Consider the following 14,920-nt stretch of genomic DNA (forward strand, 5'->3'; position numbering starts at 1 on the left):
TGTATTGCTTACACGCCGTCACAAACATAAAAGGAGAATTTAGTTTCCTTTTGTCCCTTTTTGAAAAAGAGGCTGAAACCCCCGGGCCCCGGCCTCTGCATCGTGTGATGCACACCGCTATAGGGATGAACTTGAGATGTTATTTGCTCAGGAAAAATGTCTAACTTGGATAACCAATGAGCATTAGACATTGTGCATTGCGCAGCAGCGCCTGCACGTTCCCGAACAGGCCTCACACGTGCGGATACCCTGGGCACTCAACGGCCTGGATTACGCACTGAACTCGCCGGCATCTGTCTTTATTCTGAAAAGTGAAAAATATTCCACGCACATTTAACACTCGCGATCCCAAGGGCAAGGGGCAACGCCACATATCATGCGTGCATTCGTAGTGGAAGCGAAAAAGAGAAAGCTATGGTGACAATCGTACCACCCGGATCTACGGTGACTTTGATCCCCTCCTTTTCTCCACCCTTGAAGAAATTCCATGCTCGGATTCCTTTCCTGAATAAGAATAATTCTTCATGCTCTGAATAACACGGGCCTGAATAAAGGAGCACGGTCAATAGGCAAGATTTCGGGAATTTCAAAAATCATTTCAGTTTTTTCAGAATCCGCTTAATTTTGAATAAATATGTTTTTGTTTGGAATTCGTTTTTACCTGGCTTGAAAATTTGGGGTTTAAAGTATTTCAGTACCCACCGTAATAATCATTTTTTTTTGTAAAATTACTCTGCGTGATAGCTCATTAATCAGATGAACCTTGAACCTGATCAATATATAAAAGACAGCAGTAGTCTCCTCTAGCATGAGAAAAGTTTCAGGTTTTTTTTTTTGATATTTTTCACTATTTATTTCGATTTACTGTTCACCGGTAGATGAGCCCCGGGCTCCAGTTGAATTATCGCCTCCGTGTCTACTTTTCTTCGTCAATCGTCAAGCTCCATTAGTACTTCACTAGTAGCTACTCTAGCTAGGAAGGTAGGTTAGTCACACGAATGATATGATGATGATCGAAGGCCATATGCCCATAGATATGCGGGCGACAAGTCATCACTGGTTAAGTGAGTGGGAAATTGGGTGGGTTCCTCTTCCTGGAGATACTCCTCGACTGGACCAGAATATGCGGCCGTTCAGTCAATGGGAAAACACACAACTCGACTAATAAAGCTGACTGAACTTTGGTTCGTGCTGGTTGGTCATATCTGCCTGCCTGACCTGTGACCTGGAAGCTAAGATCATGACGACACACAGCACCCGCCATGCAAATGGAATGGAATGAAATGACATCCCGCATCTCGTCAACGTACTTATTTGCGTGAACAGAGAGACGATGATACTCATCTTGAAACGCAAGCGAGGGACGGCGGGAAAAGATGCGATGCAACTAGCGCAAGTGCGGTTGGAATCCATCAGATCAGGTATCCCTCCAGGATCCATCGCCATGATTGATCTGGAGAATGGTTGCACCAGACTCGGTCATATATCGCGCGTGCATGTCTGCTTAGATATGCGTGCGTGCCAGCGCTAGCGCCAGTGAAACCACATTAGTCACTAGCTCGCGCGCGCCGGCCGGAGACGATGTCGACGTCGACGCCGACGACGGCGGAGCTGGCATGGCGCTTCGCGGCCGCTCACGTCTTGCTGTTGTTACCGGTAGTCGTCGGCGGCATCGCCTACCTCCTCCTCCGCGCCCTACGCGCTTCACAACTCCGGCAAGAAGGCAACAGCCCGCCGCCGGGGGGCATCGGCGGCTGGTGCCGGGGCGCGGTCGGGGCGGAGACGCTGTCCTTCCTGGCGGACAACAGCAGCGGCAGGGGCTTCTACCACTTCGTCCAGGCGCGCGCGCTCCGGTACGGCGCCTGCTTCCGCACCGTGCTCTTCGGCCGCACCCACGTCTTCCTCCTCTCCTCCCGCGCGCGCGCCGCCGCCGCCAGCCTCCTGGCCGCCGACCCGCCCCACTTCGCTAAGCGCTACGTGCGCACCGTCGCCGACCTGCTCGGCGAGCACAGCCTCCTCTGCACCTCCCACGGCGCGCACCGCCGCATGCGCCGCGCCGTCGCGGGCCTCTTCGCCGCCGCGCCCACGGCCGCCTTCGCCGCCGCCTTCGACCGCCTGATCGCCGCCCGGCTGCTGGCCGACGGCTGCACGGGCCGGGCCGTCGTGCTGGACGCCGCGCTCGACGTCACCTTCACGGCCATCTGCGAGATGCTCATCGGGCCACAGGAGGATGCACATAAGCTGGGACAGCTGCAGGCCGACGTCATGGACGTAACGCAAGCCATGCTCGCGCTGCCAATCAGGCTGCCTGGAACAAGGTTCTGCAGAGGCCTACAGGTACCCTTTTTTTTTCTTCTAATGTTTTTACAGTTTTCCTTATTTCTTTTTACTTTTTCCGCCACTCGAAACCATCACTGTCCGATCTAGATTGACTAGATACCAAGATTCGCGCAAGTATACATGTTTTTAATCACTACAAATTCACAAGAAGGGAATGATTTCTAGCTAGATTCTTGGTGTGGAATTGCTGTTGGTGTCAGGCAAGGAAGAGGATCATGGATGTACTGAGGCAAGAAATATTCGTGAGGCGAGAAAATGGCCTGAAACTAGATCGCCGCGACGACTTTCTGCAGACCCTTCTTCTCAAGAGCCATATGGATTCACCTGAAGAAGCGCTCACGGATGAACAGATTCTGGATAACATTTTGACACTCATAATTGCAGGTATACATGTATGCAAGTCCTAATTTAGTTCTTAACTATAAAGACTTTCTAAGTTGTTAGCTACAAACAAACCCTTGTTTGTAACTGAGTGCAGGGCAAGTGACAACAGCAACAGCAATTACATGGATGGTCAAGTACCTGGGCGACAACACAGATCTCCAAGAGAAACTAAGAGTGAGTGAGCTGCATATTTGGCCCATATATGAAGAATAAATTACTTCATTTATTGATTGCAATTCTCTCTGTATATGTATATGCAGTCAGTTCAGCTGGATCTGGCATCCAAGCACAATGATGCACCTCTTACCCTACAACATCTGAACACCATGGACTACGCATACAAGACGGTCAAAGAATCTCTGAGGATGGCCACCATAGTTTCTTGGTTTCCAAGGGTGGCACTCAAGGACTGCCGGGTTGCAGGTAACTAAACCTCTCTGATTTATTCTTCCTCCTCGCTGGAAGCTACTATTGACAGAGACAAGTAACAACAGGATTCCACATTAAGAAGGACTGGATCGTAAATGTCGACGCGAGATCCATACACTATGATCCGGCCATCTATGACAATCCGACGGTGTTTGATCCTTCCAGGTTCAACGTATGTATTCTTGTAAGCCTGAAGAAATTATAGTAGATATTTATTGTTTTGTGATGTAGACAGATTGATGTTGTTGCTATGGACAGGATGATATGAAGCCATACAGCTTCTTGGTATTTGGAGCAGGCAGCAGAACATGCCTGGGGATGAACCTTGCCAAGATTATGATGCTAATATTCCTTCATCGCCTTGTCACAAATTTCAGGTTTCAACTCTAAAGCCAAGTTTCTTTATTTGATGCAAACAGATATGAGCTGGAGACTAAAATTAAAATTTCTGATGTTTTCAGATGGGAGATGGCAGACCACGATACAAACCTTGAGAAATGGGCAATGTTTCCGAGGCTCAAGAATGGCTGCCCAATTCAGCTCACGCCGATACGCAAGGACAAGATGCACTGATGACTGATGCACATCTAGTAAATCTGTCAGGATATGCATCCAATTATGAAGCTATATGATTTTCCTTAGTTGTTACATACTCCAACAGATGAAACAAATTCTTAATTCCTTTTCTTGGATGAGCCAAGATCAAGCCTAGCTAGCTGATAATTTCAAAATAAAGTCAAATAGAAGAAAGGGACAATGAAGTGCTGCTGGTCTTTGTGGTATTTTATTGACATGTATGCATGCAGTATGATAACTTGGTGCAAGCAGGCCAAACCCTCAGAAATTTCTTTCAGAGCTGAGATGAAAATCAACAGATCATCAAAGTCTCAGCTAATTCAGATATGGACTGAATCATCAATCAATCTGCATACAAGAAATGAAAACTGACCAAAGCTGGAATCAATCCAGCATAGTTTCCCTCCCCTATTTAGAAAAGGGTCGATGAAGAATGTGTTTGGAATATGCCCAAGATGCTACCATGTTCAATGATTTATTTAATAATGTACTTGAACAACCATGGGCAAGTATGTGACTTGCTTATGAAACTCCGTATTCATATTTATAATACTAAAGAGTGAATATTCCAAATAAGTCCCCAGTCTGAACTCATATGACGATACAAAATAATTAACCAGCATACATATTGATTAATGATCATGTTTCAGAGGTCATTGAAATACAGATGTCTAACCAATTGTATGGGCACATCCGCACATGCTAGGGAACATGGGATTGTACCGACCCACCGTGAGACACTGCAAGTGCATTGTATCTTAATTGTTACTCATAGGTCGTATACAATACTATGTATTTATCTCCATAGATTTTAAATAGTCAACTGTATTCGAGTTGTATAATGGCTTGCTTAGGGATTGCCAAATGTACTCAATAATTGGGCAGATTAAAAAGTTAGCCTAGTTAAGGATAATCAAGAAAGGCCAAGCTTATTTCTACCAAAAAAAAGAAGGTCGAACTGATTCCTGAGTTGGTACATAATTTGCCCAATTTTCGATGATTACATGAGTTGGTACATAATATATATACTGCGTTACGCCAGAGATGTTTCTCAGGCAATACCATTTTTTTCTCAAATTTCATCTCACTACATGGGGGTTGGTACAGAACTTTTTTGGTACGTCCTAACAATATTTTGCTTGAGAGTATCTTTGCAATAGGACCTCATTTTTCACGTATATCACAAACTTGGTAGGTTTTAGAACATATTTTTCATGTGCTTAAACAGTTTTTTGCTGGATGTCATTATCTAAATTTTCTCGATTCTATGCGTGTTTGCACACGTTTTGATGTCAATTTTTTCACGATTTTCTACATTTCACAGTTTTTGCCCTTCGATGTTTTTTCGCTCATGAAGACCCTTCCACTTGGACACCTTCTATTTAGATATACCTTATTCAGAGGCAAATAAGTAGTTTTCTCAATGTAATACTACACATACAAAATAGCTGAGTAATAAGAGCAGTAAAGAAGATGCTAACTAAGATGAGAGATTACAGATAGTTGGATCTACAGTTTGGCTTCGATTTCTTCCAGGGTGAGCCCTTTTGTTTCAGGCACAATGCAGAATATGAATGCGAGAGACGCCACCGCAATCACCCCAAACGAAGCAAAGAGAACCCCGGTGCCAATCAAGTCCTACAGCACAATGCAGAAACACGAAAAGATCACTAACTTGATAGTACTAACCTTAAGAAAGGATTAACTTGATAATACACTCCAGGACCAAGGCAAAACTCATAAGGAAAGAGCAGCAGGCTTGTACCTCTAGTGGGGAGAAAGCAAAAGTGACAAGCGCGTTGGAGGCGAAGTTCACAAGAACAGCAACACTCAATCCACGGCCACGCAGTTTCAGCGGGAAAACCTCCGAAATCATAAGCCAGCCAATCGGGCCAAATGATAACTGCAAAGTAACCACTTCTTATCAGATAGACAAAGAGACAAATTTAACTCACAGGTAAAGTTTAACTGCTCAAAGTTTGGTGTAAATGCAAGCCAACTAGTATTTCAGAAAGGTGAGGCTAAATATATTCCTCCCTGAAATCCTCTTGTACTATTTTTATGGCAAATAAGGGTAAGCCAACTCTGTAAGTACCTGGTAGCAGCCAACATACAGTAGAAGTGCTATTACAGCCACATAAGGAGCACCCGTAAACAAGGTATAGTATGAAGACAATAAGAATAGGGAGACAGCCTGCACATAACAACCATCAACAGCAAAGTGTGAATAAGTGTGGATACATCTCCATCAAAGTATCTGATAAAAAAACGATCATGCTTCCTAGCCCCTGATAGCCTTCAACATTGGGGTATATTTGAAAGTTAACAATACCTTGTTCCACAGAGACACATAGTTATGCATGAAAAGATATTATTCAGTTATATGAATATATCATTTCATTACACATAATGATAGAAATCATTCGAATACTAACTTCAACTTGGTTATGTTTTTGTGGTTGGTCATATTCAAATAAGAAATCTACATGTTGAAGCCAGACTTACAATTCCACTAACACCACCAATTAGTAATGGTCTTCTGCCAAGTTTGTCAACCACAAGAACGGCAACTCCAGTCATAATCAGCTACAGAGATGAAACCACAGCATTAGTAATACTTTCTTGTTTTTTCCACACAAACACAGACATATGCAATTTAACGGAAAATCGTACTATTTTTCTTATGCATTTATCAGCATTGCATCAAATCTTAACTAGGCATATATTGGGCTGGATTCAACTAAAAATAATATGGAATCACCGTGTGTATATTGAATTTTTCTCAAGGCATTCATAATTTGTACGTGTGAAACCTCTGAACCATCTTAAAGTGGGCAGATATCACTGCTGGTTATTATAAGTTTAAACTAAACTTGTGCAAAACTTGGCACCTACCTTCAGCAAGCCAAGAAGAATTGATACACGAGTGGCATCAGATGCTCCAGAGAATCCAGCACTCTGTGTGCAAATAGTGATAGCTATCAATAACACAGCAAGAAAAGCAAAAAATTGATGGTGCTTGAAGGCAATGACATGCAAATCCAACTAGCCCTGCAAGATTGACCCCCCACCCCTATACTGGAAATGGCAACCTTAACACAAGATAATGGCATACTTGAGTTAAATAATTTCATATGCAGAAGTATTAGTACCTGAAAAATTGTCGCAGCATAATATAGCACACTTGGTTGACCAGTGACCTGGCAAATACATAGAGAAGGAGAAGAATAAACACCACATAAAACGTGATATTGTTTGAACTGGAAAGATCGACCTGATATTATTTGAACTGAAAAGATCAGCCTGATATTATTTGAACTGAAAAGATCAACCTGATATCATGGAGAATATACGAACAAAACTCTAGGACAGGTCAACAAAAAAGATTGAAGAGAGTACCTGCTGAAAGAACACCAAACCACATCCAATTATCATTGCTTTGAGACACTTTCCTTGAAAGATCTCACTGAAGCCTGCTTTTTTCTCTTCACCAACGTATGAGAGTTCTTCCAGAATCAAATTGACCTGCTCCGAAACCAAATCAGGTGACGCTTGACCCCTCAATCGACATAAGCAACGTGTAGCATTTTCTTTTGTCTCCCGCAGATCTCCTTTTCCTTGTGTGGCACATAACAGAAGCCACCTAGGTGAACAAGGTAACCAGCACATTCCGATGCCCATAATGACACATATCGGAGCACTGGTGGCATACATGTAGCGCCAACCAGAAATCACTTCAACAAATAGATTGCCTACTATATAACCAAGCTGCAGAAGGAAATGGAAATAAGTAGGCTGGAAGATAAGTGGGCGGAGAAGGGGAAAAGAAGTATCTACTATGAACTTACAAGCATCCCAAGAACAATAAAGAACTCCTTGAGAGAGATGAGCATGCCTCTAATCTGACTTGGAGCAGTCTCAGCAATATACATTGGAGCAGCGTGCATAGCCTAATGAAAGCGACTCACATAAGCCTCATATAGAAATGTATGTATGTGTCCATATCCAATTCAAGTATGACATTAAGTATCGTTACCAATCCAATTCCTATGCCATATAAAAAGCGACCAACCACCATGATAAGGAAGTTAGGAGCCACTGCGGTGAGAAGAGCTCCAATCAAATACATGATAGAAGAAACAACAAGCTCTCTGCGCCTTCCTGTGGTAAGCAATTAGGCACAGATCATATCAGAACAACAGATAGATTGCACAGCATAGCATGGAGTAGAGCACGAGGAGAGCAGAACATGCGTACCTAGAAAATCCGCAATGGTGAATGCCGTGGCGGATCCGATCAAAGCACCATAGAGTGAGCCGCTGACCTGCATCGCAAACAATGGAACGACAAGGCACACGGCAGACTAAAATGAGGCCAAACGTGGTGATGGCATAATTACAGAAGATTGGACTGATGTTAAGAGTGGAGCATACCACGAGGCCGGTTTGCACTGATGACAGGTCGTGCCATGCTGTACCACTGGATGTGGGGGACTGCAATCGATGCACAGAAGATAATTATGACCAACTGTAAGCTGTTGTGGCGTTGGAGACTGGGGAGGGTGGTGAGGAAGTGGTACCTTGAGCGATATGGTGGCACCAGATGTTGCCCCGATGTCATAGCCATAGAGAAGCCCACCCAGAGCTGGGAAAAAGAAGCTGCAGACAGTACAACGAAGCATTCAGATAGGCGATATGTTTTGTACTATGTACTGCTCCCTCCGCTCCTAAATATTTGTCTTTTTTGGAGATTTCAAATGGACTATCACATACACATGTATATAGTCATACTTTACAGTGTAGATTCACTCATTTTGCTCCATATGTAGTCACTTGTTGAAATCTCTAGAAAGACAAATATTTAGGAACGGAGGGAGTAGTACTACAATTCTACAAGTCTTTTGGTTGCAGAGTAAGCTGATGGTTTTGCAGTGCTCCCACCCAAGGAGACCCCAGATGAATGAAGCAGCAGCAACAGCATGGGTGGTGGCAGTACAGCAGTAAGTTAAAAAAAAACTGAATCTAGCAATGAACGATCAGTTAAGCGAGCGGTAGAGAGGAGGAGAAGTTGAGCGGCGTACGGGAGGATTGCGGCGGAGACGGAGTAGGCCTCGCAGGCGGCGGGCAGCAAGGGCCTAGCGGCGTCGCGGTCGTCGGGCAGCGGGGAGGAGACGTGGATCTCCACATCCCTCTCGCCCTGCACCAGAAATTCGAACCGGCCGAGCCGATGAAATCGATCAGCCGACGAAAGGTACTGGTGGAAAGCCAACGACGTGCCAGGGGCAGGCGGGGGAGCAGCTACAAAGGGAAATTGGCGGGCGAGGAAGAAGAACAGTAGTAGTACTAACCTTGGACGCCATTAATGTCCTGTCCTGCTCTGCTCCGTGCTAGGAGTAGTAGCGCGCCGTGCTGAAGTAAGACCCGCGGAGGAAGATGGTTGGTACCTAACCACAATCGCGTAGCACGAGGAAGGCGAGGCTGTGTTACGTACCCGAGGATTTAACCATAACCAGGTGGGAGGCAGGAGTCACGTCGTCGTCGTCGTCCACGCCTGCTCTTTCTCCACGCTTCCACGACTCTCTCCCTCTCTCTCTCTCTCAATTTTATTAGAGTACTCTAATTTTATCTCCACTGTTTTTTTCACCTCTCAATTTGTTTCTTGCAAAGAAGTCGTCGCCTTCACTAACAATAATGCACGCGACCGGCTGCATGTGCTTGTTGAAGTTATTCTTTTTTTGCAGAGAGAAGGATAGGCATTGCAATCAAAAAGAGCATCTTAGCCATATTCACACACAAACAATGATACCAAACCCTCCTCCGAGATTTGTTTGCTCCGGCCCCACACACTCCTCTTCCGATTTCTCCATTGTTGTCCCCTCCCCTCTCCTCTCCGGCTAGCCGGCAACAATGAGGTGTGTGAGGGGCCCATCCCTGTATATTTGTATGTAGGCCAAAGGTCAACGAAACATGCCCGACTACTGCCTGAGATAGCTAGCGAAGACCAGCGTCATCTTTTCATTTCAACCTACTACTTGCGGCCTTTTGGCATGTGTCGATTCTTGCCTAGTTGTGTGCTCCTTCTCTCCACCTTGCTTTAAGTGTGCTCTCCTTCTCTCCGCCTTGTTTCAAGCGCGTCACAGAGTCCATAAGGTGGCAAGGATGGCTCCATCAGTAGCGCGTGATTTGGGCCCTCGGCTCCCCTCCTGTTGTGGTAGTGTTGGCGATGAGATGAGAGCCTTCTCTTTCTCTATAGTCGCTAAAGCGAAGAACCCGGTGATTCCACCAATTCAGAGGTATCTGATGATCGATTTAACCTCTGATCAAAAATATAGACCTCGGTTCTATTTCATCTCTTCAACAAGTTTAGTAATAAGCATAACGGCCCTATTGTTTCGATGGAGAGAAGAACCTATAATTAGCTTTTCGAATCCGGTGGTCACATGGTCTTTTAGGAGGGAGGGTAGTGGGTTCTAAGAACACATCAGAGAAAGAGGACCAAACCTGCTTGAGTCCTCTTCTATATCTTGAGTACTTCCCACTCCAATGGATCTAGTTTTTAGAATAGCTTTGGTCCGGCCATGTAAAGCACTCATAGAGGTCCGGTTTCACGATAGTAATCTACCACACCCATGCTAAAATTCAGTAGAGTCCCCACTCGCCAACCACGACGTCTTGGTTGAGAGGCCCCACCTACCCATCTTCCGCCACTTCTAGTGTTGATGTACTAAGAAGTTGGTTGCGGATCAAGCATGTTCTGCATCTAAGAGGAATATTCTCTTAAGATGAACCAATGAATTACAACCAAACTAGAAAAGATGCATTTTTATTGGCGTACTGCAGGGTGCAGTTGGGACACTGATAGGTGGGCCCATATGTCAGTGGCCCAACTTCACCCGGGTCTTCATTGCCCATCTTCTTTTCCAAACCTGTTTTAGGGTGTGTTTGGTTTAGAAATACAGTGGGATGGAATGGATTGGTCTTGGACTCATGTCCCATCCCTACTAAATTGTTCGGGCCAAAACTGGAGCCCTTGTCCAGCTCAACCGTCAGGCTTTGAGTCTAGGCTGTCAGGCCAGGGCAGCCCATGCCCAGGTTTCCTGTTCCATGTGGTTGAGTGTCTTCCCCGTGTGTACATGTAGCTTCTTGACATGAATGGTGATGGTGGCCTTTTCTCAAGAGAAAATGATAAGAAAAGAACACGGGCATGTTGCAACACCACGGAATTTACCAAACAATATTATCTCCTTTCAGCATCTCAACATCCACGCACCATTGACATCAGTAGAAAAAAGAAACTCTTCAATGCAAACACCGACGACCGAATCGCCAGTTTCTCAATTGCCACATCCACAGAGATTAAAATTGTTCAGTGGCAGGTATTCAGTATCAGATAGAGTACATTATTCAGGTCCAGTCCATGAAACCAAGGTGACTGGCGGTTTTAGATCCGCGACACCAAACCAAATGCGAAACATAGAAGAGGATTATCAGGTACCATTCATACAGATCAGGTGGCCTCTTCTTTCTTTGGTTCCCAAGGCTGGTACCTTGTCCAGTCCCTTTGCCCTGGGTTCAGAGCATGCCCCTTGGAGTGGTAGATCAAGTCGTCACCCTGTCCGGTGTAGTTCTGTCTGTGCTCCCTAATGAACTTTTTAGTCTTCTCCTCCAGCAGCTGTCCCCTCCAAAAGAAAGTCATATTTATGAGCTACTTGGTTTCGAATTACCAATAGTAAAACTAGTGCACTGAATCTACTTGCACACATCAAAGGGCATTTCGGCTAACAATAGCTTAAAAAGTGATAATGTTTCTCAGCAGCCTATTGCACCGTTCAAATAATAATCAAACTTAAAAAAAATGAGGGAAAATAAGAAAACTTTCATAGTCCCATTGATTCCATGGCCTTATAGACACGCCTAAGTGCTCATTTATTTTATACTCCCTCCGTTCGGAAATAAGTGACACTTTTTTACTTCAAATATGAACTAAAACAGTGTTACTTATTTCTAAACGGAGGTAGTACAACTTAGGTAATACATGTTGTTCAGGAAATCCTGCCTAAACGGATAAAGCATCTCAGAAATTTTATATGCGCAGGAAAATAGCACAAGGAAAGAGACAGCTTGCCTTATCTCCAGTGCTGTCTGTAATGTGGTGCAGCCATCCATGCCATTCAGCAGGCACTTGGGATGCATTGTAGCGACCCTTGTCCGCATACTCTACCCACCTATGCCTTCCTGAAGATTGAACAATGTTTAGTTTCTACTACATCATCAGGGGGAAACACTGAAGCACAAGAAGTATGCTCACACATAGAAATACAAATCGTCAAGCTTGGAATGTTCGTTAGCAAAGTTCCAATCTCAGGCGTTAGAGAAAAGAAGAGACGAGAGACAAAATCTTAGACAACAGGAGATGATGAGTATAGAGTCCGATACTGTTCTTTCTAAAGTGGCAATGTCTATAAGTTTGATGGTCAACATTCTAATGTGGGCATGCAATAGAATTCGACAATAAAAAATTGCAGTAGCTCAACTAAGGGGCGATGCACTAACCATACTGAGTGTCATGTAGTTTCTCATAGTACTTGTTTCCAAAAGTGTCAACTCCTACAAGGGTTGCACCAATGTTGTGAATTTTGGTTTGCCTGAAAAGAAGAGAAGTCTGCACACTGACACACAACCACACATCCCTTCGAACAAAACTGGAGAGATGGGAGGGAGGACTTACAATAGGTTTCCGTCCCCAAGGCATTTTCTGTAAATAAAACCATGTTACAACATTAGATTAGAAGCATAAACAAAGAAAGACATGTAGAATTTAGCTCTCTTTTTTCCTCCTACTATGGAATTCTATGAGGCCCATATCATTTTAGAAATTTAAAAACAGTCCAGAGAATACCAACAAGAATAGGTTAGTGTACATGGTGATACTCCACCAAAAAGCAACACAACTATTGCATTTAGAAAACTGAAAAGAGTGAAAGTGATTCCTTTTAAGAAGTGGGGACACCAACTTGAAGGCTTGAAGCTGCAGGCCGTAACCAGTTCATCACAATAAAAATGTGCTCTCTGATGGAACGATATATACACCTATCAAGTAATAACTGGAAGCAGCAGCAAAGTTGTGCACATGCTTTCACAAAGAAGATACCTTAATGTGAGAATTCACAACTATTAGATCTAATTGTAATGTGTACCTAGGTTTAAAAGTACTATATTCTGGGATGCTAGAGTCCTGCTACTAATCGAAAAGCATTATGTGGAAGGTGAAAGCACATGAAATTTTTTAAAAGCCAATGAGTACAGTGGCTGACCGATGGTATGAATTTTGCACTGCCCCGCACTTTCTCATTGTGTTGTGTTGTACTATTACCTTATTATTTTCTTGAAGGTATGCTGTGTTGTGATTTATTATTGAGGAAAATGATAACATCCGCAGATGCATTTGTGTACCGGATGATTTTGTCTTAAACTGCATAGACCAAGAGGAAGGAACATTCATTTGTGTTTTTTGTTTTCAGGCCTTGCAATCCCAGCAGAATAATTTCGAAGGCATGTAAGCTTACTATGTAATTTGAGGCAGCAGGTTTATTTTTAAGGGATATTTGAGGCAGTAGGTGAATATGTGATGTTGCCTACTCATTTGGGTTCATTAATTTGGATGCGGACGAAACTAGCGATCCCAATAATAAGTGAACTGACACGCGAGGCGTTCGAAATTGAAGAAACCCTAGATGATAATCGCATGGGATCTTGACCGAACAGCCACAGGAGAAGGAGCATGGACGAATCTCAGATCCGGGAGGGGGCGAGGGGGTGGGGGAAGGGGGGTAGACTTACAGGTATCCCTCTTCGCGGGCGTGGCGGAGGAAGTTGGTGAGGCCCTTCTCCCTGATGCCCTGCCACACGCTCCGGACCACCGCGGCCATGGATGATGCCTTCGCCTCCTCCGCCGCTCTCCCTTCGTTCTCTCTCAATGGCCGATCCGCGATGCGATGCCTCTCTCTCTCTCTCTAGAATGAAAGGTAGGAGGAGATAGGCGAAGCGGACCAAGACGGTCTGGGCCGGCCCACTCTCTTCTCACTCACTTTAGTGAGCAAGCATTTTGCAACTGGGCCGAGCCATATTGTTATGCATACTAAAAAAACTCAAAAAAAGCTTTCCATGGCAGCCTCCTTCGCCTAGAATGAACTCCAATGTCTCCAAAAAAAAAAAAAACTAGAATGAACTCCAGCTCTACAACCCTATCTTTTTTTTGCGCATACTCTGCAACCCTACCAAGCTTAACTCAGCGGTGTCATTCCATCGGCCACACGCAGCAAGCTAGCCACGCATCCGTCAAACGATCATCGAACCACCCGGCCGGAAAAGAGGAAATATATGGGGGACAATCATTAGCTGCTACTAGTTCAGATTCTTCTGTACAGCTTATAGCTAGAGCTAGCTAAGCTACTAGAGGTCGATCAATCGGGTGAATGAGTGTGCGCACGAACCCGAGCGTCCATGGACGGACGGACGGGCTAGGGCGAGGCGACGGGTTGATGGGGCCTGAGCAATTCCATCCAATTCCCAAGTGGTAAAAGGCGGGCGGCTGGCCGGCCTATGCCATGCCATCCAATCTTTTCTGTCCCTCGAAGCGTCTCGTCGAATCCATTTCGCCACAGGCATACGCATCGTCGTCAACCAATCATGCATGGCGCAACTTCCAGCCCCGTCGCCGATCAGGTCCGCCTCACATCATCCCGCCTCGCTTCTGCTTCTCGTGGTGCGTGTAGCTGTCGGTCTGAATGTGATGTGACCCTGTTAATCTCCCAGTAACACGACCAGATCAGCTATGTTACTACTACGATCGATGTAGTGGAAGTGGACCGTGATGGACATACTATGTTGGAACTGATAGATAATGTAGGATAGTATAGGATCGATGCGGTTGACGACTTGATGGTTGACTAACCAGCTAGTATATGTCTAGTGAATTTGATTAGCTTGTTCACCAATCGGGCGTTGACATGACTGCTTGCAAACCAATCGAATCATCACGTACTTTGCTGGATGAAATCATCAACAAATTAATTGTATACTACTAGAACTACTGCAGCAAATTAGGTGGTCGATTTTGAGATGTAGCTTTCGGTCATGGATAATTAGGGGCGAATCAGTGATATCAGGCATCGCCCTCTTTTCTCGGGCCA

At 44.7% G+C, this 14,920-nt stretch overlaps 3 protein-coding genes across 6 annotated transcripts; 1 reads left to right on the forward strand and 2 right to left on the reverse strand.

The window, feature by feature from the left end:
- Positions 1-525: 525 nt before the first annotated feature.
- On the reverse strand, positions 526-9,345 carry LOC543080 (D-xylose-proton symporter-like 2). 4 transcript variants are annotated; one of them, XM_044473579.1, is made up of 15 exons: positions 9,077-9,345; positions 8,810-8,925; positions 8,309-8,387; positions 8,163-8,222; positions 7,987-8,053; positions 7,766-7,890; positions 7,578-7,679; positions 7,129-7,497; positions 6,882-6,929; positions 6,625-6,687; positions 6,235-6,315; positions 5,825-5,923; positions 5,495-5,632; positions 5,227-5,367; positions 526-544 (listed from the first exon to the last, which is right to left on the reverse strand). In XM_044473579.1, exons 1-14 carry the CDS (start codon positions 9,086-9,088, stop codon positions 5,239-5,241), a joined length of 1,488 nt encoding a protein of 495 aa, XP_044329514.1. In that variant the 5' UTR covers positions 9,089-9,345; the 3' UTR covers positions 526-544; positions 5,227-5,238. The 4 variants fall into 4 exon arrangements, with proteins under 4 accessions (XP_044329514.1, XP_044329507.1, XP_044329519.1 ...); XM_044473572.1 differs by lacking the exon at positions 526-544 and adding an exon at positions 3,107-3,343; XM_044473584.1 differs by lacking the exon at positions 526-544 and adding an exon at positions 3,731-3,749.
- On the forward strand, positions 1,379-3,935 carry LOC123050821 (cytochrome P450 85A1). Its single transcript, XM_044473555.1, has 7 exons — positions 1,379-2,337; positions 2,541-2,724; positions 2,819-2,898; positions 2,985-3,147; positions 3,219-3,325; positions 3,412-3,530; positions 3,615-3,935. The coding sequence occupies exons 1-7, from the start codon at positions 1,582-1,584 to the stop codon at positions 3,724-3,726; spliced, it is 1,521 nt and encodes a 506-aa protein (XP_044329490.1). The 5' UTR covers positions 1,379-1,581; the 3' UTR covers positions 3,727-3,935.
- Positions 9,346-11,026: 1,681 nt separating the features above from the next.
- On the reverse strand, positions 11,027-13,810 carry LOC123050860 (probable NADH dehydrogenase [ubiquinone] 1 alpha subcomplex subunit 12). Its single transcript, XM_044473592.1, has 5 exons — positions 13,569-13,810; positions 12,457-12,483; positions 12,282-12,373; positions 11,854-11,963; positions 11,027-11,400 (listed from the first exon to the last, which is right to left on the reverse strand). The coding sequence occupies exons 1-5, from the start codon at positions 13,655-13,657 to the stop codon at positions 11,236-11,238; spliced, it is 483 nt and encodes a 160-aa protein (XP_044329527.1). The 5' UTR covers positions 13,658-13,810; the 3' UTR covers positions 11,027-11,235.
- Positions 13,811-14,920: the final 1,110 nt, after the last annotated feature.

Source organism: Triticum aestivum, chromosome 1A, assembly GCF_018294505.1.
Source record: "Triticum aestivum cultivar Chinese Spring chromosome 1A, IWGSC CS RefSeq v2.1, whole genome shotgun sequence".
Classification (NCBI taxonomy): Eukaryota; Viridiplantae; Streptophyta; class Magnoliopsida; order Poales; family Poaceae; genus Triticum; species Triticum aestivum.

What these genes read in the sequence shown, in the direction of transcription:
- LOC123050860 (XM_044473592.1), bottom strand. Translation starts at nt 13,657, where the DNA reads ATGGCCGCGGTGGTCCGGAGCGTGTGGCAGGGCATCAGGGAGAAGGGC. An exon ending in ACTACATGACACTCAGTATG is followed by an intron (nt 11,964 to 12,281) that starts GTTAGTGCATCG and finishes TTCAATCTTCAG; the next exon opens with GAAGGCATAGGTGGGTAGAG. An exon ending in CAGACAGCACTGGAGATAAG is followed by an intron (nt 11,401 to 11,853) that starts GCAAGCTGTCTC and finishes TGGAGGGGACAG; the next exon opens with CTGCTGGAGGAGAAGACTAA.
- LOC123050821 (XM_044473555.1), top strand. Translation starts at nt 1,582, where the DNA reads ATGTCGACGTCGACGCCGACGACGGCGGAGCTGGCATGGCGCTTCGCG. An exon ending in TTTGACACTCATAATTGCAG is followed by an intron (nt 2,725 to 2,818) that starts GTATACATGTAT and finishes AACTGAGTGCAG; the next exon opens with GGCAAGTGACAACAGCAACA. An exon ending in CAAGGACTGCCGGGTTGCAG is followed by an intron (nt 3,148 to 3,218) that starts GTAACTAAACCT and finishes AAGTAACAACAG; the next exon opens with GATTCCACATTAAGAAGGAC.
- LOC543080 (XM_044473579.1), bottom strand. An exon ending in GTCTCCGCCGCAATCCTCCC is followed by an intron (nt 8,388 to 8,809) that starts GTACGCCGCTCA and finishes TACTGTCTGCAG; the next exon opens with CTTCTTTTTCCCAGCTCTGG. An exon ending in GTGCCACCATATCGCTCAAG is followed by an intron (nt 8,223 to 8,308) that starts GTACCACTTCCT and finishes CATCGATTGCAG; the next exon opens with TCCCCCACATCCAGTGGTAC.